Source organism: Mustela nigripes, chromosome 13 (genome assembly GCF_022355385.1).
Source record: "Mustela nigripes isolate SB6536 chromosome 13, MUSNIG.SB6536, whole genome shotgun sequence".
NCBI classification, from domain to species: Eukaryota; Metazoa; Chordata; class Mammalia; order Carnivora; family Mustelidae; genus Mustela; species Mustela nigripes.
In genome coordinates this window covers 108,417,844-108,442,927 of record NC_081569.1, presented here as the reverse complement: position 1 = coordinate 108,442,927, position 25,084 = coordinate 108,417,844, and the positions used below count along the sequence as shown (strand labels likewise).

At 39.2% G+C, this 25,084-nt stretch overlaps 1 protein-coding gene across 1 annotated transcript in view; it reads left to right on the top strand.

The window, feature by feature from the left end:
- Positions 1 to 25,084, top strand: part of KCNH5 (potassium voltage-gated channel subfamily H member 5) — a 320,730-nt gene that overhangs the window by 81,114 nt on the left and 214,532 nt on the right. The window contains exon 7 of the mRNA XM_059371301.1: positions 11,753 to 12,179. Coding sequence (XP_059227284.1) covers positions 11,753 to 12,179 — 427 coding nt within the window. The remainder of the gene's footprint in view (positions 1 to 11,752; positions 12,180 to 25,084) is intronic.

Genomic DNA, 25,084 nt, shown 5'->3' with positions numbered 1-25,084 from the left:
ATGGCTCCCAAGTCCTTCAGAAAGACATTCCTGGCTTATACAACTGACAGGAGTCTGGGAGAAGATTTATATCTCAAAGGGGTAGAGAAAGAATTTATAATTGGAAGCCTTCTAAAGTAAATGTTCTAAGAAAAGGGAGGTCAGGGGCCTAGAGTCAAGGAAAAAGCCTGTCTAAAGTTTAATCAGGCTGTGTTAAGGCTGTCTTTGTCAGAGTTTTTATTCTGGTGGGGAAAAACAGTAAACATATATGGAAAATTTCACACGTATATATAAAATTTCAGATGCTCTCTACATAGAAATAATACAGGGCAATAGGAGATAGGTAATGACTAGGATGATCAGGAGTTGAGCCATGTAAGAAAGCATGTACTGGGCTAAATGTAGCTGTTAGGTTAAGATTTTGTTGTTCTTGTTGCAAAGAAAAGACACTCAAGTAACCTGAAATGATGGGAGATATAATATAAAGACAGATACTTTTCAGAATTTTGGAAAAGAAAAGGGACCTTAGGAACTAATGGATGGCCTTGGACCATGAGAGCTATAGAAACCTTGGCCTTCTCAGCCAAGCCTGGAAGTGAGTGCTTGGCGGAAGAGTTAGGTAAGGAGGGAAAAGATTACCAAAGGGGGGCTACCCTTTGACTACCTTCTTTGCACATCTCACAGCCTTGCTTTGAGATTGCTTTAACTTTTTATTATAGCCTTAACACCATATTGTTGCATATTATCATTCTGGTTGCTGGAAAAGGGCCACTTTTAGAAAATAATTTTGGAGGCCATGACTGTTCACTCCGCTCTTCTATTTTTTCAGAATTTGTAGATCTCAGTGTCCCACTGTTAGTATGATTCCCTTAGTCCTGTTGATATCCTTTCCTGTCTTGTCTTTACTGATGGAATTCTCACCTTCTCTTCTCCTTTGCTTGTCTTGCGGCTCTCATTTCCGAATATTCTTAACTTTCACCAGCACATGGTCCATCATGGCTACTTCAGCCTTTCTCTGCTTCAACTCTCACTCTCCATGATTCCCTCAGCACTTCTTGGACCAAGCATTTAGACTGTAAAACAAGGGTCTTAATCTATTTGAGGATGGGATAGTGAAGGGAAGTCTCTGAAGAGGGGACAGACCTGAAAGATAAGTAGCAGTTAGCCAGGCAGAAGCTAATGTTTAAAAACCCACAAATGAGAGAACATTACCTTTTTGAAGGATAGAATAAAGTTTTCTATGACTGGAGTGTAGAGGAAGAAGACAGAGATGCACAAGGTGAGAGTGTAGAGTTAAGGCAGGTTGCATTAAGGCATTTGGATTATTGTAAAGACAACAACAAGTTTCTGAAGATTTAAAGCATCCCCCAATTTAGTTTGCTTGTACATACATCATAATGTTCGAAAAAAATTTGAAGCTTTGGGCAATATACTTCTTTTTAGGGTATGTATTTTGGTCATGCTTTGTATTTACTGTGGACCCAATGGATAGTAAAAGGAAAATCTTTTTCAAAATAAGAGGCACTTAAAAATTACATTATAGATGTTACTGAAGATAGGGATCTGCTCTTCATCTGTCTATTCATCTATCTATCTATCATCTATCTATCCCAGTGTTCTGATTAGAATATAAATTGGCTAAAACAGATGGTATGTACAAATTATCAAAGTTGAGATCCTTCTCTAAAGCATACTAACTAATGCATGGAATAATTAGGTTTATTTCCCCATGGATGTCTTGGTAGAAGGAGTTGGAGATGTGAGTTTTGAATAAGAAGGAGACAATGGAATTGGTTATCTGGGTTAGAGGTACAGATAGCAAATGTACTTTTGTTTTTAAATTGTGTTCTGCAAAAGAAAATGGAAAGGCACTATGTAGTCATTCATGTACATAATCTCTCTAGAGTAAGAACCCAGCACTTATCAAATGAAACTTACTGTTTTGTTGGTTTTTACCGAGTTGCCTTATATGGTGCTATCCATGAAGATGGAATAGCTATTAATTATTATTATAATATCAATGGTGGAGGAGTCAGAAATTATGAAAGATTTATTAATGGTTAGTTTATTCTTTAATGTATTCATTCAGTAAATATTTGGCACTACATGCAAGAGAGTGTTAAACAACATGTGAGGAATAAGAAGATGAACAAAACATATATAGTCACAAACAGCAAATGTCATAAAGAGAATGTACATGGTCCTTTGAGATTATATAATGAAATGACCTGATGTAGCCCAGACAGGAAAGTTTCCTTGAAGAAGCAATGACTGACCTGAGATCTGAATATGAATAGATGTAGCTAAGCTAAGGACAGAGAGCATGAAAGTTTAGCAGGTGCATAAACCCTTTGTTTGAGGGAGCAGGGCATTTCCAAAAGCTGAAGGTTGATGAAGAGTGAGCTTAAGAGTGTTGAAGGATGAGGTTAGAGTGGTAGACAGGGGTCACACCATGCAGGTCTGTGTAAACCAAAACAGTTTTTAGAACAATGGGAGGCCATCATGTAATTTTAAACTGGGGATGATTTTGAAAGGTAACTCATATAGTGTTTGGAGCACATTGGTTGGGGTCAAATAAATGTCTTGAAACTTATTAAGAAACATCTGTGGATCCAGGAGACAGATGCTAGTATCATGGTCTTAGGTGGTGACAGTGGAGATGGGGAGAAATGGATAAATCTGAGAGATATTTAGGAGCTAAGATGATTAGGATTTTAAGATACATTGGGATCAGAGATGTCAGAGGGGTGACAAGAATACTTCTCGGTTTCTGCTTTGCTTAATCAAATGGCTAATGCTGACATTTGCTGAGATATTAAAGGAGGACCAGGGACATGGTCTGCAATGGGAGCGTGCAGTTTCTTGCAAGTTTCTTGCAAACTCTATCTATCTATCTATCATCTTTCAGTGAGAGACACATGAGATGTTTAAATGTCTATGGGAAGAATGTAGTTGAAGAGGGGAATGGTCAGGATTTTGAGCAGAGTAGAGGAAGTTGGAAAAATAGTGAGGGCATTAATTCATAAGAAAAGCAGTAAAACTATTAGGTAGTTGTGAGATGGTTTGAGATTAATGATAATGAGTTTATACTGGAACCAATCTGCCCTGTTCTATGTTCAAGATTATGACTTTCTTGACAGTTAACACAGGCATGAAGAAAGCTGATAATTGAGCTAGGATTTGGATTTTGATAGAAGTTATAATGAAGAGACAGAGATGTTAAGGAATTCAGGGTGTAAGGGTGTATAGTGTTATTGCCATTATGTGGCTACATAAAGAAGAGAGTGGAGAATGGAGAGAGTTGACAGTCTGATAAAAAGTAGGTCTGTTGGTGGACTGGAGTTTCAATAAGGTTGAACTACCATTGCATTGTAATTGAACCAGTTAGCTCATCAGAGAAGAGGAAGTGGTCAGATAACTGGGTGGTTGAGTTCAAGACTTCAGAGCTGGAAAAATGTTTAGGATATGACAAATTTCAGATTATGATCATGTGATTGGGTGTCTGAGGAAAAGTGGAAAGATTATTGGAGAGGAATTGGTAAAGAAACTGTGAAGTCAAGGTATTGGAAGTCTCATCTACATGGGTAATAAAGTTACCTAGAGGATGGGAAAATTTTAGGTGAGGTTGGATTTGAAAAATGTTTAGGAAATATGTGAAGTAATAACTTTGAATTCTCTATTTTCATGGAATAGTCATTGGCACGAATCTATTTAAAGCAAAGTAGTAACACATTTCCCAATATAAAAGATACATAATATCAGGCATTTGTATATTAAACTTTATTTTACATATCCATATCTTACCTATATTGGATAATCTTGTTAAAATGGGACCTTTCTATCTAGTAGGTATATATGTTGTCCCCAGTGTTGTCATACCAAGTCTGAAATTCTACGTACATAAAACACACGTGTTTTCCCCACATTTGTATCAGTTAGCTTTTCTCCCTGCATCAAAAACTACTCCAGAACTTTGTGGATATAACAACCACCATTTCTTTAAAACTCACAAGTCTTTGACATCATTAATTGGTTCTGATAACTTGGGCTAGGTTTAACTTATCTCAACTATGTTTACCCATGCATTTGTGGTAGATTGCTGAGTTGCTTGGTAGCTGACAAATCTGGGATGGCTCAAATGGATGACTCAGAGGGCTGCTGCTTTGGTTTCTCATTATTTGAAAGCCTTATAGGTCTTCTTCCCATAGCCAGTAGACTGGCTTCCAAGACTGTGAGTAGAGGTGCTATCCTTTTTGAGGTCTAGGCTTAGAACTGACACAATGTCACTTATGCCACGTGCTGTTGGCCAAAGCAAGTCCTAAGGCCAGCTCAGACTCAAGGGTTGGGGAAATAGATCTAATCTCTTAAAGGTAGGAGTTGCAAAGTCACATCGCCAAAGGATGTGGATACAGGAAGGAAAATAACCATAGTCTTCTTTTTTTCTCCTTGCAAACAATCTACCACAACATCCTGTGTGTGGGAATGCAAGATGTAGGTGAAACACTGTGCCCTGGGTGTAACAAAGCCATGTTTCTGTTGTCACTCCCACTTGTTTGTCATGTATCCTTGGATAAGAAAGTTCTTGGCTCATCCCTTTTCTCTTTATAGAGCAAGAAGGAAAGAAAGTAGGAGAAAATATTAGCTCAGCCATTTGCCTGCTGTCATTAGTGATGCTGCAATGAGAGCATCGATTTGTGTTTTAAATGGCTTTATCTTTGAAATACATTGTCTTTATGCTAATAGCATCCCACATCTCTTTAATGTGGGAATCCATTAAAAATAGCAGGAGCTGAGAACTCAGAGATGTCTCCTGGATATTGTTTGTTGTGCTCTTGTGGCCTGAGGGGCTTGTCAAGTAAGGAAATTAGCTGGAAAAGTAGAAGGCTGAGGACTGAAGGTTCTCCATTAGCCTTGCTGTGTTCTCTCTTACATTTCATGTGTTTGATGTTCTCTTCCACCTGTGCGACCCCAGGGATTTGTATGCTAAGAGCTCAGAGGTGGGGATGGAGGCAGAAAACTGGTGGGCCCCAGAGGAGTACTGGAAAGTGTGCAGTGAAATAAAGCAGACAATGAGTGAGCAGATAGAACTGGTAGAAAGTACGGAATCAGGATGTTGTTATCAAAAAGGTGGTAGTTCAGAAGGAGGGCACTTTTTGAGGATTGGCCTTCAGAAGTGTCCAGTATTATTCCATGTGTGAAATTCAAATTTAAACAAGGAATTAAATGCAGTTGTGACACACTCTAAAGGTGAGAGTGAGTCATAAATAAGGAAAGCCTCTAATTTGAATACAATGTTGAATATGACTCCCCCTCCTCAAAAAAATCTTGTGATGCAGAAGAAATCCTTAATCTGAATCACGTACTGTGATGACATGTTAACAACACAGCAGTGACTGCTCATTTTCCAGAACATAACATACTTAAAATGACAATTTTAAGTATGGCACTCATACTGGTATGGCACTGCTTCCTCCCCTTTCTCTCTGCCTGCCTCTCTGCCTACTTGTGTCTCTCTCTGTCAAATAAATGAATAAAATCTTAACCCCCCCCCCAAAACCAAACAAACAATGTTTCCAGAACCCCATGATCCTCCTCATGCCCTTCGTAGTCACTACTCCTCCCCTAATTAAGGGATCCACTATCTTGACTTCTAATTCCATAGAAGAGTTCCACCTGTTTTTACACTTTTTATACAGGAAATCATATAGTACATAATCTTTTGTATCTGGTCTGTTTTGCTCAATATGATTCTTTTTAGATTCATTCTTGTGGTTGTATGGTTGTATGTAGATAGTCTGTTCTCATTTATTGTTGGGTAACATTCCATTGAGTGAATGTGTGGTTATGTATTTACTGCTTACACTGGAGAAGGACATTTACATTATTTCAAGTTTTAAGTATTTCATCAGTTTCTTTGGGTCTTTTTTTCCATTGGCTATCCCTTCCTGCTTTGTTGAGGAGTAGTTATTATTCTATCACATTTTAAAAGCAAGTCGTTTCACTTTGAGTTTTGGTTATAATGATGGCGTTAAATTTCCTTTGATACAAAACAGTGGAGAAAGAGAAAGTTAAAACAACTTTCCAAATAAAGCAGACTTGCCTATTTGCACATTATTCACTTTGATTAACAGTTTCTGATTTTATAAGAAGTTGAAGGGAACACTCTGGACAGATTCAAAGGTGAAATTTTGGGGTTGTCTTTGGGAGCAAACAGGAGTTTGGTTTGACCTGAAAACTATTGCTGTGTAGAGGCCTGGTGGGAAACATCTTGGCAGCGCAGGTGGAGGTGGGCCTGGGAACCTTGAAGGCCTACAGTGGATACTGTGGTTAATGTGATACCTGTGATGAGTCCCTGGAGGGTACTGTGTATTAGAAAGGTGAATATGGCACGGATCGTTGGGGATAAGGACAGGAAGACTGCACAGCCATTGGTGGTTATATGAAATGCACTAAGAATCTGAGGTACTAGGTCTGAGTGATGCTTCCATTCATTCCTAGCTCTCTGACTTTGGACAAGTCATTTACTACATCGGAGCTTTGGTGTCCTCGTATGAACAATGGATATAGGAATCCTGCTGTTGTGGGGATGCAGTGAATTTGTCCATATTAGAGAGTTGCAGACTCTATAGAGTTCTAGGGCCTCCACATAACCCTGCAGTGGGCCACAGCTGTGCCTGGGTGGGGAGAAGATGGTGGCAAGGTGTTTCATCTCCTTTATTCAGTCATGTAGAGAATGGCCACATATAAGCTAGTATTGCAGGTACTAATGTACTTAAATTACACATTGTACTCTAGGTATAATACAGAGTTTCAGACTGAGGTCAGATAGTGAGGTGCTTAGAAGCAGGGAGTCTGGAGCCAGACTGCTTGAATCTCAGCCTCTCTCTCTCTTTTTTTTTAAAAGATTATTTATTTATTTATTTGAAAGATCACAAGTAGGCAGAGAGGCAGGCAGAGAGAGAGAGAGAAGAGGAAGCAGGCTCCCCGTTCAGCAGAGAGCCCGATGTGGGGCTCGATCCCAGGACCCCGGGATCATGCCCTGAGCCGAAGGCAGAGGCTTTAACCCACTGAGCCACCCAGGCACCCCAAATCTCATCTTCTCTTAATAGCCATATGAACTTAGTCAAATTGCTTAACCTTTCTGGGCTATGTTTTTTTTTTAATTAAAAATTTTAAAAGATTTATTTATTTATTTAGAGAGGGTACATGCAAACATACAAGTTGGGTGTTGGGGGGCAGAGGGAGAGAGAGAATCCTGAGCAGACTCCCTGCTGAGCCTGGAGCCTGACCTAGGGGCTGAATCTCATGACCCTGAGATCATGACCTGAGCCAAAACCAAAAAGTAAGCCACTTAACTGACTGAACCACCCAGGTGCCCCTAGGCTATGTTTTAATAATGATACCTACCAAGTCAGATTGTGTTGGAGATTAAATTAGTTAATGCATATAAGGCAATTAGAACAGTAGCTGGGCTGTAGTAAGTGTTCAATATTATTGTGATTTTCTTTTCTAAGTAGCAATGATTGATTTTGCTTTCTGGTTGGTTTATTGTGTGGAAGTGTGTGGTACAGGCTTGATAAAATCTTTATTGTGTCCTTCTATTCCTGTAGCTCCAGCTATGATTCAGGTTACCTCTTGAGGATTATGCAGAATGAGTTTAACCCTCATCAGAGTCCTGTGTATTTGAACACGGTTATAATGCCCAGTCTCCTTTTTTCCATTTCCTTCCATATTTCCCAGTATGGTATTCTTCTGAGTTCCTTTTTTTTGGTAGTCCTCTGCCGAATATATATTATGTATCTCCTTCACTTGTGGTGGTCATTAGAGATTAAGGAGAATCTCTTTTTCCTACTCCTTGCCATGTCTTTATTAATGTAACTCAAAGTTACATTGCCTGTTTTGTTGCCTGTAATTTACTATTAAATCACATCGTGTCTATTATTAATTATCCCTCCCTAAATTTACTCCATCCACATTTGCTTGTGTTGTGTAAGTCTTTTCATACATTCATTGACTGTATTGACTGCTGAGCATATTACCATCGACAGAGCTTTGTAATTGACACTAGATATATTCTTCAAGGGGTCTAGAGTTTCCTAAAATGTCATGCATGCAAGCTAGATCTGTAATAAGGTGTTTTGTGGTACTTGTTGTGATAGAAATGTGCAAAGAGTATATGATGACATAAAGGAAGAACTCTTAACTCTCACGGTGGAGGAGATAAAGGTATGTCAATGAAGATGGTGGGAGACGGTGGAGATGTCGGGGAAATGCACACAGAGGAGACAGTGTTTGTCATGTACTGTCATTAAGATGCTAGCCACCAAGAGAGTGGGAGGGACAAACCCTTAAAGAAGAAGGAGCAACTAGTAATGTGACATGAAACAGATGGGCCTCTGGGAACTACGCGTAGCTGAGTGTAGCTGGAGCATAGAAGGCAGGTGGAGGAATTGGTGGGAGAGATGCTGACCAGATGGGCAGACAATAGATTCTGAAGGACTCTGCATGTCATAGTGAGGAGTTAATACTTAAGCCTATAGGTATGAGGTAACAGTAAAAATTGGAGAGCCACAGTAATAAATAGATATGATTTAAATATACATCAGACTCGTAGCTGTATAGTGTGATCTGTGAATTAAAGGAAGTAGGAACAGAGCTAAGGTGGCTGATGGAGAAGTTTTTAGTGTAGCTAAGTAAAAACATGAGGTCATGATCAGAACAAGGCCTTGGGAATAGGAAAGAAGGGAAATTTTTGAGAGACTTACTAAGTAGATGTATTTTGAGCACTTACTTACATCCTTTGATAACCCTTGATAGTCAGCTGGACGTGGCAGTAGGCTCAGCCCTACGTCTGGGGGTTGGGGCAGGTAACGATGTCACTCACAAGAGTAGGGGATAGAGAACTCATTCAGTAGGAGCAAGGGATTCCCTTTGGGACCAGTTACCTTTTGAACACCTGTGAGATATTTAAACAGAGATATGTAGGGGGTGTTTGGCTTCTGTATCAGTAAGTCAGGAGATGGTTTTGTGCTATGAAGTAGACTGGTGAATTCCAGGTATAGAAGTCGGTTGAATCAGGCATATGGGCTGAGGATAATCATGATGAGAACCCTAACACATCACAGAAGCATGGAGAGGGTATCCCTAGAAAACGATTTTGAAAGAGATGTTAGTTGGAGGGTTGGTAAAACCCAGAAGGGAGTGGTTCACAGAACCTGTGACAGAGTTTATAGTGCTTACAAAATATTTTGTAATGTTGAAGTAGTGTTGGACATGGCCATAAGAATGGTGCTTTTTGATTAAGTGGGGTCCTGAGCAGGTAACTTTCCGGGTAGACCAGCTCCTTTTGAGGAGCTTGGCTTGTGTCAGAGATCAGGGGAGCATGTCCTCCCACCATTTGGACCTAATTCTGGTAGGTCCTGATTCTCTGCATTCTGGTTGAGAGTGGTGACTGTTTTTTAGTTTGAATGAGAATAAAGATTTTCTCTGTTTTTTTCCCTTCTCTTTGTTTTTAAAGGGAAGAAAAAATCAGGTAGAAATGACTCTTCTGTGCAGTTTGTGTGTGTATGTGTGTGTCTGTGTGTGTGTGTGTCTGTGTGTATATGTTAAGAGGGAAAGAGAGGGAAAGGCAGGGAGAGGCAAAGGGAGAGGGAGACAGCGACTCTTAAGCAGTCCTCACACACAGCATGGAGCCCAGTGTAGGGCTCAACATGGGGCTTGATCTCATGACCCTGAGATCATGACCTGAAATCAAGAATCAGACACCAAACCAACTGAAGCACCCAGGTGCCCCTTCTGTGCAGTACTTTACCAGAAGTATCATAGTCCCTTTGAAATTTCAAGCTAACTAGACAACAACATCCACAATAGCACCAGGTTTATTTTTTAATTTAGTTCTGTTTGATTTTGTTGTGCATTTGGACTACGGGTTTCTATAGAGCAGAAATGAGGCATATTTATTTTAGTGCCCCGAGGTCCTAACTCAGAGGTTAGCCTATAGAAGTGCTTAATAAATGCTTATTTTTGTCTTTGTTGTTCGTGATTACAAGGTTCCATTTCTGAAAGCTTCCAAGTTGTCTTGAATCTTCTTACCTTTCAAGATCTCGTGTCACTGAATTCTGCCATTTCGTCTTCTTAATTTTCATAATTCTACGTTTTTTAACCGCTTAAAGTTCAGTATCTGTTTTCTCCCCTCAAGTGTTCAAGCAAAATGAGAATTTATTTTAAGGCTGCATTGATGCCACAGCATTTGAGGGTAGGAACTGAAATAGAGCCAGACCTAAGGTATTGAGCCTGAGACAGAAAACTGTCAAAATGTTCCTGCTACTTTCGTTTCCACAAGTTCTCTTGTTTCTACTTCTCTTTGTTCTCTATTTCAAATATTTATTTTGAAATATCTCAGTCATATGCTACCATATGGAGTATAATATAACCAAATGCATTTTTAAAAAATTTTATTTATTTGTCAGAGAGCGAGAACACAAGCAGGGGGAGCAGGAGGCAGAGGGAGGAGCAGTTCCCCTGCTGAGCAGAGAGCCTGAAGTGGGACTCGATCCCAGGACCCTGGGATCATGACCTGAGCCGAAGGCAGGCACTTAACCAACCACCCACCCTGGCATCCTAACCAAATGAATTCTTAACCATTTCACCTTAACTATCAAAACCCTTTTGATGCCAAAATTAGAGTCTTCTAATGGCACATCTGTCCCATTAAACCAACCAATTCCTCTATGTTGGTTGTAAGGAAGCTCAGAGTGAGTTATGCTAGAATTGGGAGTTATGCTAGAATTGGGAGAAAGAATTGGCAATAACAGAGTCATGACCCCATGAGGGGTCATGACCCCATGAGGTTTGGAAGTGATGGTCTGATGAGAGGCTTCCTGATCACAACTCTGTCTCCCCTCCCTGCATCAAGAATGAATTTATCCTCTTTCCCCACATGGCTTATTCTATGCTTCCCCCCCTCCCAAAAATTACTATGGGACTTCCAGTGTTTGAAGAAGGTGTAGGCTGTATTCCATTTGGATAATGTTGTATTGGATTTAAGCTTCTCAGCAAAATATGAATTACCTTGCTGCTGTTCCCTTACAGAACTCTTTTCTGTGACTATTGTTAGGGGATGATAGGATTTTGTAGATTATGTACCCATTTTATGTTCACCTCTTAACTTTTTCAGAACTCTACAAATTTAGTGCTTAGCATGACCGTGAGTAGTCATGGTAAGAGGTAGTGGAAACAACAATGGCCCCTGCTCATTCTCCTCACATGCCCAGAAACATTTCCTGTTTGCTTGCCAGTAAGATTGGGATTCCTTTCTCAGAAGTTTGGTGCTCATGGTTATTATAAAGTGAGAAATCAAAATAAATGTTTTCGAGTAGAGGATAAGTTTTATAGGCAGACATAATAAAAGGCCTGGTTTCATCATCCTATTTCTATACTCTGTCTATATTGCATTTGAGTAATTTTCTCCTTTGGTTTTTCTCTGTGCTATTTTATACTTCACTTATGAAGACAGATTGGATCTCCCTTAGCTAATGTAAAGTTGTCTTATTTAATAATTCAGAAATATCTTATTTCTTGGTGGGAACAATCTGCTTTTTAAAAAAAGTTTCTTTACCATTTCAGCATTTTTGTTGACTTAAAATCAGAGCTGTATTATGTGTATGTTCTTAGGGTATAGATGGGCAATCAGGTTCATAAAGGTAAACCATTGAATTGTTTCCCAGCCTTTTCTTTTCTGCAAGGGTCATGTCGTTTCTTTTCTTTTCTTTAGGGAATCAGCAGTCTCTTCAGTTCTTTGAAAGTGGTGCGGCTCTTGCGACTGGGCCGCGTGGCTAGGAAATTGGACCATTACCTGGAGTATGGAGCAGCAGTCCTCGTGCTCCTGGTATGTGTGTTTGGACTGGTTGCCCACTGGCTGGCTTGCATATGGTATAGCATTGGGGACTATGAGGTCATCGATGAAGTGACGAACACCATCCAAATAGACAGTTGGCTCTACCAGCTGGCCTTGAGCATTGGGACTCCTTATCGATATAACACCAGTGCAGGGATATGGGAAGGAGGACCCAGCAAGGATTCTCTGTACGTGTCCTCGCTCTACTTTACCATGACAAGCCTTACAACTATAGGATTTGGAAATATAGCTCCTACCACAGATGTGGAGAAGATGTTTTCAGTGGCCATGATGATGGTTGGCTGTAAGTATCTTGCTTTTTCTTTTTAAAATTAGACAATTATTGTTGTGGGCAGTTTTCCAGACTCCATTCTCTAACAGGATTAAAATGAAACTACTTTGTCCTCAGAAAGGCATTTAATCCATATTACTTGCATTGGTTTAATTTTTTATTCAGCCTTAGAAAATAAAAATGCAAAATAATATATTTTACTTTTTTAGAATATATTAACACATGAAAAACAGTGTGGATGGAGTGATACAAAAATCAGGATGGGAACTCTTTGATTTAATTCTGTTCACAGCATTCTATCTGGCAGAGCTCTTTCCCAGAGAGATCAGCATCTAGAAAGGCAGCATCTGGCATATCCCATAGGTTTTGTTGGCAGTGTATTAAATTCCGAAAAAGCAGACGGGATATGATGGGAGATGCATAGTTTAGAAACTACTTTAGTTAGTAACTGAACTCTTGACTAGTGTTGATCTCAGGACAGTTTTATGTTGGTTTTTACAATTAAGACTCAGAAAAAGTTTTATAAATCTGGTCTTCATTACAAACACTCTAGGTTGAGTATTTATGTCTTTGAGAGAAAGGAAAGATTAGTAAATACAAGCTCATTGGGCAATGATAAAAGTGTCCACTATTTACCAGGCATACCTGAGTACTAAATGTCTGGATGTTGTTCAAGGGAGTAGAATGTTCTCTAAAGGAGTCAAAGAACATGTGTTGTCCACTCCGACTGAAGTTGGATTATGTTAGAAGATCAAAACCTTAGGATCTCCTATGTTAGGAGATACATATCAAAGAAGCTGTTTTAAAAGAAGATTTTGAGGGAAACTTCACCATCATTTACCCCTTCAAGTTGACTGAGATGATTTATTCAAGCCTAATCCTGACCTCTAGAGTAACCATAAGATCATTGTACTAGAGGTATGACTAGTGTTATAAGGACCTGTTAAGCCTTTGGTCATGGTCTTTGGTTTGTGGATTGAGCTGTCCTTTCTGAGATTCTACATTACAGAGGTTTACATTTTGACACCAATGGGAAAATGTTAGGAGTCTAGGAGTGTCAGGTGGCCCATGAAATGTCAATATTTTGGGTCAGTGTAAGGCAGTTTTCACATTTTCGGAGTTGAGGGTTTTTGATAGCTATTGGAGCACAAGAGTATTGGCAGTTTGGCTTCCATCTCTCTGTATTCCTTTGTGCAGGTGCAGGTACAAGAATGCATGGGTTCTACTTGGCTGTTTAGAGGTAAAGAGGTAGACTGAGAAAGCCAAGTGCTGTCTGCTTCATAGGCTTTTAGGAGGAAGTCTGTTCCTATATACAAAGAGAACCTGATGACAAATTAAACTGCTGTCTACACACCCAACGTGGTAAAATGTATTGGTGTGTTATAAATTCAGAAGACGACATTGCATCAGATGTGATATTTATTACTATACTGCTTTTAGTATTTATATAATGCATTTTGCCTTATACTTGAGCTTAGAGTTAAAAAAAAATATTTGGAAGAAATTATTGATTCACTGGAGGCAGCAAAGATAGTATAGAGAAGGCTTTATGCCCTTTACCTGGTTTCTTCCAATAGTTATATCCTGTATAATCAATCCAGCATGTGATCGACATTGACACTAAAACATATATGTGTGTAGTTTTGTGTTGCTTTATCATGTGTTGATTGCTTTAACTACCACTGAAATCAAGATTCAGGGTTGTTCCATCACAACAAAAACCTTCCTTCCTCGTATTACTCCTTTATAGTCATACCCATTCCTTCCCCCAAAGCATCCTTAAGCCTTGGCAACTACTGTTTTTCTCTTCTATATAGTGTTGATTTTGAAAATGTTATGCAAATGGAGTCATTCAAAATGTGACCTTTTCAAATTGGCTTTTGACTTTCAGTATAACCCCTTGCAGGCCATCTAAATTGTTGAGTGTATCAACAGTTTATTCCTTTTTATTGCTGAGTAGTATTTCATGGTTTGGATATGTCACTGTTCAGCTGTTCATCTATTAAAAGCCATTTTGGTTGTTTCCAGTTTTTGCCATTACAAAGAAAGCTGCCATGAACATTTGTGTACAATTTTTTTTTCCTTTGGATGTAAGTTCTCTGTTTTCTGGGATAAATATCCAGGAAACAGATTGTTGAGATGCACAATAAATGTATGATTAGTTTTTAAAAGAAGTTGCCAGACTATTTTGTAGAGTGGATAGACTAGCATAGTTAGATTTTTCTTTCTTTTTTCTCAAGATTTTTAAACAATAGGATAATGGGAAAATAAAATCTATATAGAGTTGAAGGTTAGCACTGTTCACTTTGCTTCTCAGGCCCCAAACCTAGGAATCATCTTACATTGCTGTTTTTCCTCATTGATTACATCTTGTCATAACAAGTCTTATTGCCTTTACCTTCAGAATACATTTGATTATTTCTCTCTGCTTCTATAGCTTACCATTGAAGACCAAGTCACCCTCACTGGTCAGGACATTTACTATAATCTCCTATATGTTCCTTCTGTTTTCACTCTTGTCCCACAGTCTCTACCCAGAAGTGATGGGTGGAGCTAAAGAGTATTATGCTAAGTAAAAAAAAAGTCAGAGAAAGTGAGAGTAACCCCTTTTTAAATTTTATTTTATTTTATTTATTTTCAGTGTTCCAGCATTTACTGTTTATGCACCATACCCACTGCTGCATACAATAAGTGCCCTCCTTAATACCCATCACCAGGCTCACCCAACTCCTCACCCCCTCCCATCGAAAATCCTAAGTTTGATTCTCAGAGTCCACAGTCTGTCCCCCTTTTTTCTTTAAATTTCTTTTCAGCGTTAACAGTAGTCATTGTTTTTGCACCACACCCAGTGCTCCATGCAATACATGCCCTCCTTAATACCCACCACCTGGCTGCCCCAACTTCCCACACCTCGCCCCTTCAAAACCTTCAGGTTGTTTTCAGAGTCCATAGTCTCTCATGGTTCACCTCCCCTTCCAATTTCCCTCAACTCCTTTCTCCTCTCCATCTCCCCATGTCCTCCATGTTATTCGTAATGCTCCACAAATAAGTGAAACCATATGATAATTGACTCTCTGCTTGACTTATTTCACTCAGCATAATCTCTTCCAGTCCCGTCCATGTTGCTACAAAAGTTGGGTATTCATCTTTTCTGATGGAGGCATAATACTCCATAGTGTTTATGGACCACATCTTCTTATCCATTCGTCCGTTGAAGGGCATCTTGGTTCTTTCCATAGTTTGGCGACCATGGCCATTGGTGCTATAAACATTGGGGTACAGATGGCCCTTCTTTTCGCTACATCTGTATCTTTGGGGTAAATAGCCAGTAGTGCAATTGCAGGGTCATATGGAAGCTCTATTTTTAATTTCTTGAGGAATCTCCACACTGTTCTCCAAAGTGGCTGCACCAACTTGCATTCCCACCAACAGTGTAAGAGGGTTCCCCTTTCTCCACATCCTCTCCAACACACATTGTTTCCTGTCTTGCTAATTTTGGCTATTCTAACTGGTGTAAGGTGGTATCTTAATGTGGTTTTAATTCGAATCTCCCTGATGGCTAGTGATGATGAGCATTTTTTCATTTGTCTGATAGCAACTTGTATGTCTTCATTGGAGAAGTGTCTGTTCATATCTTCTGCCCATTTTTTGATATGATTATCTGTTTTGTGTTTGTAGCCCATTTAAGGTAAATAAGATCACACCATTTCTTTGCTTGAAGCCCTCCAATGTTTTCCATTGCATATAATATAAAATCTAGATTCCCTACCCTTCTAAATCTTCATGGTCTGGCTGTTGCCAAGTTAGATGAAAGTAGTGTCTTTGCCTGTTTTTTGCTTCTGTATACTCATCTTCTGAACAGTTTTTAATGCCATACTCAATCTCAGTTTGTTGTATGAATGAATGAACCTGAAGATGGCCTTTATGGTTATAATGAGAATTTCCTGTTCTTAAATCCACTCCAGATAGCTCTCTGATGAAGATACATGCTAGGAAAATGTGCACACTTCAGGTTTTGTCACTGATTCCTTTGTGAAAGCCCTGAGTTCACCTATGTCTCCCTCTGGGAATGTGGCTCCTCTCACTGGACTGCTCCAACTCTTAAGTTTCTAAGCCCCTGATGATAAGATCTAAGAGGATAGTTAGTGAAAGCACCAACAACCCTTTCTCCCACCACTTTTTACTCTCCACCTTTTGAATCTACCTGCATTGAAAATTTTCACGTAGATTGAGTTGAATTTTCAAAACTTCATTTGGTTCATATTGGTTCCATTCTTTCTCTACTTCATGTATGGCTAATTCTATTGATATATCTAAATGTCTTTCTCCTTCTTTTATCTTTATTTAGTTCCTACCTTGATGTCAAGATGAAGACCTGGTCTTAAATTTGGTCCTTTTCTGAGTTTCTGCTATATTCTTTTAACACCTGAGCATTGGTTTTCTGTTTATAAACTTGTTTCTGACACTTCTTTTGCCTATTGACTTTGGTTTTCTTTTTATGCCTCAAGTCCAGTTTCTATTGCCAGGAGTGAACAGGAGTGCCAGGGAGATGCCTTTTTAATTTCCTTCTTAGTCTGAGTCCTTTAGTAATTTAATGGCATGTTTCCTTTGCAGCAACCCAAGAAGTTGATAGAAAACTGTCAAGACCCATGAAGTGTTACAGTAACGTTTTGCAGTTCCAAAATGTATTAGACACACATGCTAAAATACCAACCAAATGTGCCTATTGCAGCTGTTTGTAATTTTAGTGTCACTTTTCTCCCTACAATAACACCAAGGAAAACAAACAAAACAATTACTGTTCCCAGAACCCAGTATGTGTTATCAGCCATAGATGGAGCTACAGATTTAGCATGTATGTCTGTATGCCTGTGTGTGCATGTGCCTGTGTCTGTGTGTGTGTGTGTGTGTAAGGAGGGTAAAGGAAGAGGGAAATAGAAAACAGAAAGCTTCATGTTTTTAGTTGTGCTAAGATCCTAGTCAATCTAGAATTGAGTGGTGTTTGAGAAGTACCACTTACAATCTTATAACCCAGTAACTGAGAAAAATGTTTTATCAAAAGGTTGATGGAAAAACCAACTGCCTATATTCTGTGGAGGAAAATGTCTATATTCTGTGGAGAAAAATAATCATTACTTGTAAAATGATAGCCTATTCTTCTGGAGGAAGTCATCGAAAGTTTTCATGCCTTCTAGCAAAATTGAGAAACATTAATGGCAGTAATTTCAGTTCCTAGGTCCTTTCTGAGCCCTCCTCTTTCTTCAGTAGCCTTTCCTCTCTGACCTTTAGGTCCTTTCACCGCTGATGCTGAATTGCTTGTGGACTCTGTCCGGGAACACAGTGTAAAGGTTCTCCTTGCTGCTGTCAGACAAATCTTCAGACAGAACCCATGACTGTGGTCTCCCTTCAGTCCCAGTCACCTTGTGTTCCCTCTTGAACCTTTCTATGTCAGCAGGATCCCAGGATAGTTCTTTTATCTGCTACCTGGGGATTTCTTAGGCTTAAATCCTTTGTCCATCATTTGTCCAAGGTGGAGAATCTTCCTGCTCAGATTGTGGAAATGGATCTTCTCAACATATGTCTACTACCATGCATTCTTTATCTCCAGTCTGTCTGTTCTCAATTTGGGCATGCTCTGTGCCTTGAGTAGACCTCCATGGCTTTGGTAGCAGCCATTATACTTATCTCAGGATAGTATGCTCTCTCTCATTAGCATTTGTCCATTCACGAATGAACCCAATGACCCTGTTGATGTTCATGGAATTCACTACCAAAGGACATTTGTGAAAATATATTTTTGTATTTAGTTCTGCAACAGCAGTGGAAAATAACACACTTTTTTTTTTTTTAAGATCAAGATGTGGGTAATCTCTTTACTTATTTGCAGAGCAAATACTTCATGATACTTTCATGAAATGTTTTCTAATCTGTTTCATTTATATAATCTTATTGAGCCCCTAATAGTTTTTTCCCCCCAAAGATTAGCAGACTGACTAATTTTGCTTCTATTCAGAAAGCATCTTAGTGCACTGATGGTTTGTTTTGATGGCTATAAAACAAAGCAATATGAGAATGGAATTTTTCTGATATGATTATCCTTTTATCTTAATGTACTTTTGTGAATCCTCTTCTAAAGGAAGTAATTACTTAGTTTCTTCTTCATTACTGAACGATCACATAAATTGTATTTTACTTTAACCCAACCATTATAAAAATCTATATACTGGCATCTGTCATTATAATTAAAAATATATATATAAGGCATGAATAACTTTTTGCTGTAAGTAATTTGTATCTAGCCCTAAATTTCTTGCTCCCTCTGTTTTGTTCTCTTGCTTTGTTTTGTTTTAATACATGGTTAAATATATTAGTAATCATGTAGACAGCATATTTTAGATAGCATATTTCAAAGGACTGTAAGACTAGACTTTGGGTACTCGTTTTATTTAGAAGTGCTTTTTTCTTTTTGGTCTTTCCATTGTTGCCTGCTTGGTTGCTAAGTTGAGGCAGCCCGTTTCATGTGGTATATATGGGAATCAGAATCTGTCCTGGTGGGATTCCATGCAATTAAGTCTTTAAAAGTAAAACAAAGCGAAACTAAAAACTATAAATGTGAAAACTGCTGAGATTTAATTGGTAGACAGGTAGGTAGTCCTAGTAATGCTAACCTGCAATTTTCAAATGGAATGTAATTGATGATAGCTCAAACAGTCTAAGATCTTTGTGTAATTGACTGATACGGTTTATAATGCAGCAGCAAACAGTTTAGCACATTTATAAGTATAGCAGGACCATCTGCCAGTGGCTTGTGTATGAGGAGAAATTCAGATCTCCATGTGGGTGGTTAAGCCACCAGGGAGCACTTAGTTACATACTGGTCACTCAGTAGCACGCAGGGGAGACCGATGCCACGTATCCTATTCTCGAGTTGATGATCTAATTTAGCATTCTCTGTGGAGTTCAGATAAAAGCCGAGCTGGGATTATAGGCATTGCTTTCAACTCTCTCCATAGAAAAAGGAAATAAATAGAAAATGGTGAGACCCAGAGATCGGAAGAATATGGAATAAGTTGAGGGCTAAGGATTATGTGACCTTGGAGAGTCTTTGAATCTCTGGGTTTTAGTTTTTTCAACTGTGTAATGCAGGAGTTGATATAAATGGGTTTTAAGGTATCTTTCAGTGCCAACATTTTATATATCTAAGATTCTGTTAGTGCAGTTATGCCTCTATTCATAGAATTGGGCTGTTTATTGGAATGGGGTTAATAATGAAAAGGAAGAGATGTCACAATTTTTAGGGCTTTTCATATATATTACATACCTTGTTTTATGGAAAGTAAGATGCATCTTGTATGGAATATATTCAGGGAAAAGTTAAAAGGGAACATGGTCAGGAGATATTGTGGAGAACAGAAATTGTGCTTTTGGAAAATAAAAGTGTTTTTCAAGTAGAAATTAGGCAGAAAAAGACATTTGCTTTAGGACATAAGAGTGAAGCCCAGGGAGAAGTCTGTACTCCAGGCCAGTGGGGACACTGAAGGAGTTTGGCCCATATGGATATCCAGGCATGTTTAAAAGTGAACTGTTAGGGGCACCTGGGTGGCTCAGTGGGTTAAAGCCTCTGCCTTCGGGCTCAGATCATGATCCCAGGGTCCTGGGATGGAACCCTGCATCGGTCTCTCTGCTCATTGGGGAGCCTGCTTCTCTTTCTCTCTCTCTGCCTGCTTCTCTGCCTACTTGTGATCTCTGTCTGTCAAATAAATAAATAAAATCTTTAAAAAAGTGAACTATTAATTAACTGGAATTTAAATAAAAACTTGGAAGAGAAAAATAAATAAAATGAAAATAAATATTAAATAAATGCTTCTAAAAATCACAAAAGTGAACTTTTGTCCTTTTCCAATATTAAAAAAATTACAGATCTTAATATGAGACTTCAGATGACTGAGATACAATATTAAGTAACATGTTGAATTTTTTCTTGTCCTTGCTGTTGTGGTGTAGGTAGGAAGTGAACATGCTGATTTTCATTTCTGGTTTTAGATTCAGCCAGATGGAGAGACTTTTAAGCTTAATGTTTATTTTGGAAACTGGGTCAGTTCTTTCTGTCTGCTTTACCTCTGCTTGTAAAAAAGTTTTTTTTTTTTTTGTCTCTTCTTTAATGAACTGAGTATCTTGTGAGGAAAAACATTTTGTGGAACACAAAGTTCAGGGTTATAAGTACCTTTTTTCATGGTTTGGTAGTTTCAGATGTATAGTCCAGTAGTTAGAAAAAGACTATGTGATGTGCACTTTATTCCCTGTGTCTTATTCAAAATAGAACTTGTATCTTTTGCAGGACTGTTCTTTTAGACTCATGTTTCTTTTTATGCCTAGTCACATTTTTAAAAAACTTCTCAGATTCTCTAACGATTGAGTTTTCCCAGAAAGCAGGAGATTTTCACAGTGGCCTATTAAGTAGCCTGACCTCTTTGAAAAGACTTGGTCTCTGGAACTGCCTTGTGTCTCTGTATCACTCAAAATTATTTAATTCATCCAGCATTGTCCCAAGTGTTCTGGTAGTATTGTTATTAAGGAAACAAATTGGATAGTTTCTTAGTTAAGGGGTATGATGAGTTAATTTAGTGGTAGGGTGAGTGTCAGACAAGAGAATCTCTGAATTGTTTCTTTTTCTCCCGTTCCTTCCATCCCTATTCCTACTGTCACTCCCCTCCCTATCTTCACCCCCATCCCCACCTCCACCCGTTCCCATCTTCATCCTAATCCCCATACTCACCTCCATCCCCTTTTCTGTCCCCATCTCCAACCCTTCCCCATCCTTATTCCCATCTCCATCCTTATCCCCACCTTCATCCCATGTCCATCCTCATCCCCATCCTCTTCCTCACTTCTCTCTTCATCCCCATCCCCATTTCATCTCCATCAACTCCATCCTCATCCCCACCTCTACTCCCATTTCCATCTGCACGTCTTTCCCCATCTCCATTCCTTCTCCATCTTCATGTCCATTTTATGTCCATTTTACTACTCTTGATACTATGAGCCAAGAGCTAAGTCTTGGAACAGATGAATAAAGAAGTTGGGCTGAACTATAAGGCTGGTAAGAACAGCTGTATTTGTCCCATTTGTCCTATTTGTCATTATATATTTAGCATCAAGCATTGTGCCTAGTTGATAGTTGGGCTCATCAAACATAATTTGATGAGTAAAAGAAGTTTATCTAGCTTATCCTGAACAATGCAGGAAGATTTCTAGGAGGAAGTGATTCTTGAGCTTAGAATACAGAAACACTTAGGAATTAGGCATTTTCTGAAATATAGAGAATGTATATGAAAATACCAGTAATGAAATGGCTTGGCCCTTTTGTAGAACTCCATGTATTTCACTTTGACTTGAATGGAAAGTAGATGTGGATGGGGAGGAAGGAAGGTACTAGGATGTCAAAAAGTCTTGCATAGCTTGGGTAAGGAATTTGTCTTTTATCCTAAGGGTTGTGGGAAAAATAAGAACTTTATTCTTCAGTGTGGAAGATGGATTGGAAGAGATAAAGCCTTTGGGCAGAGAAACCAATTACGAGGCTGTTACAGTAACCTGAGGTGTAGGGATATGGAGGAGGGTATACTTTCAGAAGTGGCAAGTTGTTTTTTTTTCTATAAAAGGACAGGTGACAACTATCTTAGGCTTCGTGGTCTGTAAGCCTCTGTTGCAACCACTCATCTCTGCTGTTGTAGTGTTAAAGCAGGCAGAGGCATAAATAAAGGAGCCTGGCTATGTTCCAGTAAAGCTGTAAACAGGTGGCAGGCTAGAGTTGGCATATTTGTAGCTTCCCAAAGTCTAGCTAGGCAGCGTGGTTTATGAGAAGACCATGGACTTCAGAGCCAAACAGACCTACGTTCACTTCCTAAAAATTTACACCAATTATCTAAACCATCAGCTGGAAAATGGAGATCCCTACTGCAGAGTTATTTGGAATACTCAAAAATAGGTTGTACATAAAATTCCTGAAATATTTTTTTAAGTTGTTATTGGTGGGTGGATAAATGTGTCAAGTATGGTCAAGAGAAATGTCAAAAGAACTTGTAGATTTTGGCTAATTCAGCTGAGTGAATGACTACATTTTTCTCTGAGATAGGAAGAAGAAGCAACCCCTCCTGGGGGCAGAGAATAGTTTTATTTTGAACGTGTTGAGGGTGAGGTGTCAGGTCCTTGGGTTGGTGATGTGTGTCAGGTTAGACAGTTAAAAGTATGTTTTGGGGTTCTAGCGATATGAGGCATGGTGAGATCTTGTGAATCAGGATGTAGAGAAAGTAACTGATGCCAAGAGGGTGCAGGGTAGAGTCAGAATGAAGCTGGTGGAGGATGGCACTTGAGGAAGGAGAGCCACAGAAAGGTAAAGGAGAGAACTGAGAGAGGTAAAAGAAGAAGAGTTTGTTGCAACAAAGAATAAAAGAATGTCAAGAAGGGAGAACAGCAGCATACATGGGGCAGGGACTCAGGAGGTCTGGTTGGCATCACGAGGTCTTTGGTGACCTTCCACAGTAGTTTCTTTCATTGGATAGTTGAGGGGAGAGAACCACATGGAGAATTTGCCTTTATGGGATCTAAACTTTTTTTTTTTCTTGTATGAAGGAAAATAATTCTATCAGTAGTCATTAACCTAGTGTAGATAGAGTATACTTAAAAAGTACTTTTCACTGCCACTGATGCTTTTTTTCTGAATCACCCTTCAAGTTCAACAAAATATATTGAAGTTAGGCTATTAGATAGAGTACATATACTTGGAGTTTTCATGTTATAAGATAGGAAATAAAATTGACTTGGGTAAGGAATTTGTGAAATCCTGTTTTCTAAGAATAGGGATTTTAGTAAGGGAAGAATTTTATTTATGAGATTGTATGGTAACCTTCCAATAAATTTGTGTTGATTCCTATGAATGTGTTTCTTGTCCAGGATAAGTTGTTACCTGGTAGGTGAATTGTATTCTGCTAGAGAAAAAGCTCTGGGGGCCTAGATTCTTATGTATGTGATATCAAGGATCAACTGATACATGATTTTAATTTTTCTGGAAATAAAATGCAAAATTTTTCAAAAATTGAAAGACTGACAAATCCATATATGAATATATTTAGAATTTGCTAAAATAAGAAGGCCTTTTGTATGGATTTAAGAATTGCTCTGGTATCCTCAGAGAGGGGATTTTATTTGGAACAACTTCTAAGCCAGTTCCTAAGTGACTATTTCTTACCTATTAATATTTACATACATTGTGATGACTGAGTTAAGCCTGCCTGGGAGTAAAGGTGCCAGGTGCATGGTTGTAGCTTTGGGCTATGTGATTGTAGGTAGAACGATTTTTATGGGTTGAGAATTATGTTCAGGTTGAGAGTCAAGGAGTATTGGTGGCTTTAAAAATATCCTCTCTGAAGCAAGTTCTCTGGAGCTACCCTTTTAGATGCAATCCTTTTTAAAGTTGAATTTATGTTTAACAACCCCCCAAAGTCTTAATCTGTGAAAGTCTAATTTGGGAGCTTTACCTATTTAAAATAAATGTAAGGGAAGGACAATTAAGCTTATACCTCTAGTTAGACTTTGCCAAAAGAAATGGGTGTTGACTCTTCTTCTTCTTCTTTTTTTTTTTTTTTTACTATGAATGTTCTTTTTTTTTTTTTAATTTTTTATTTTTTATAAACATATATTTTTATCCCCAGGGGTACAGGTCTGTGAATCACCAGGTTTACACACTTCACAGCACTCACCAAAGCACATACCCTTCCCAATGTCCATAATCCCACCCCCCTCCTCCCAACCCCCCTCCCCCCAGCAACCCTCAGTTTGTTTTGTGAGCATATGATCTCACTGATATGAGGAAGTGGTGTTGACTCTTCTAATGAGAATTGGGGGTAAGTGCTGTTGACCTCGGGGCCTTTTCTTAAACTGAGCCGTCTATGACTTTGCCTTTTCAGTTCCTTTCAGAAAAGGCCTCAAAGGACCCCCATAATAGGTGCGTTTCCCGACTCCCTTCTCTTCACAGGGTCTGGCTCGAGAACATTCTTCCCCCATCCCAGACATGCACCAACATTTGAGAATCCATCATCCTTTCTCCTGTTGTTGCACTGTGTGTTAAAAAATTCCCAGCCCGACTCTACTTGCCTCTTTTGTTCCTGTATTAGGACTGCTGAGCATGGGCTGGTGTAAGCCACAGCTTTGTGAACAGGTGCCAGGAAAGTGTGTTGTTCATGATCTTACAAATCTTGGCTTATTTTAGGTTGCCTCCCTCTCACATTTTGCTGAGTAGCTATTTTTGGGCAACTCTTCACATGTTTTCTTCCCACCTCTCCTCAACCTCGGACTGTGCTTCATTTCAGGGGACGGCTTGTCTTTTATTTCTCTGAGAAGGAAAGGGTCATTGCAGCAGATGTGCATTCCTGGACTTTCCCAATCCTGCTACAAAGACAGGTGGTGGATGGAAGTGGCTTGGGAGTGAGGGGGCAGCCAAACCACAGAAGACCATCAAGGTCCAAGAAGTGACTTTTTTCTGAGTCAGATCGGCAGGCGTTTGAGGGTTTGGGGCCAAAGAATGGCAGGATTTGTCTTGTGGTTTATAAAGATCAATCTGGCTGTGGTGTGGAAAACAGACTGTGGGATAGAGGATGGGAGAGGGCAGACAGGTGAATAGTGAAGGTGAGAGATGATGGCAATGGAGTTAGAATTGGTTAGGTTCTGGACAAATGTTAGGACACACAACATACAAGGGCATAGGAGAAAGCAAGGATCAGGATTTCATTTCAGGCTTTTGGTGCAAGCAACTGCTATGCTAAGTGGCAAGTGGTCCCTAGTTATGTTGCGTGGGTGGTTTGTGTGTGAGTCTAGAGTTGTCTGGATGGTGCAGGGTGTGGTCATGGATTTGTTTTGTCTCT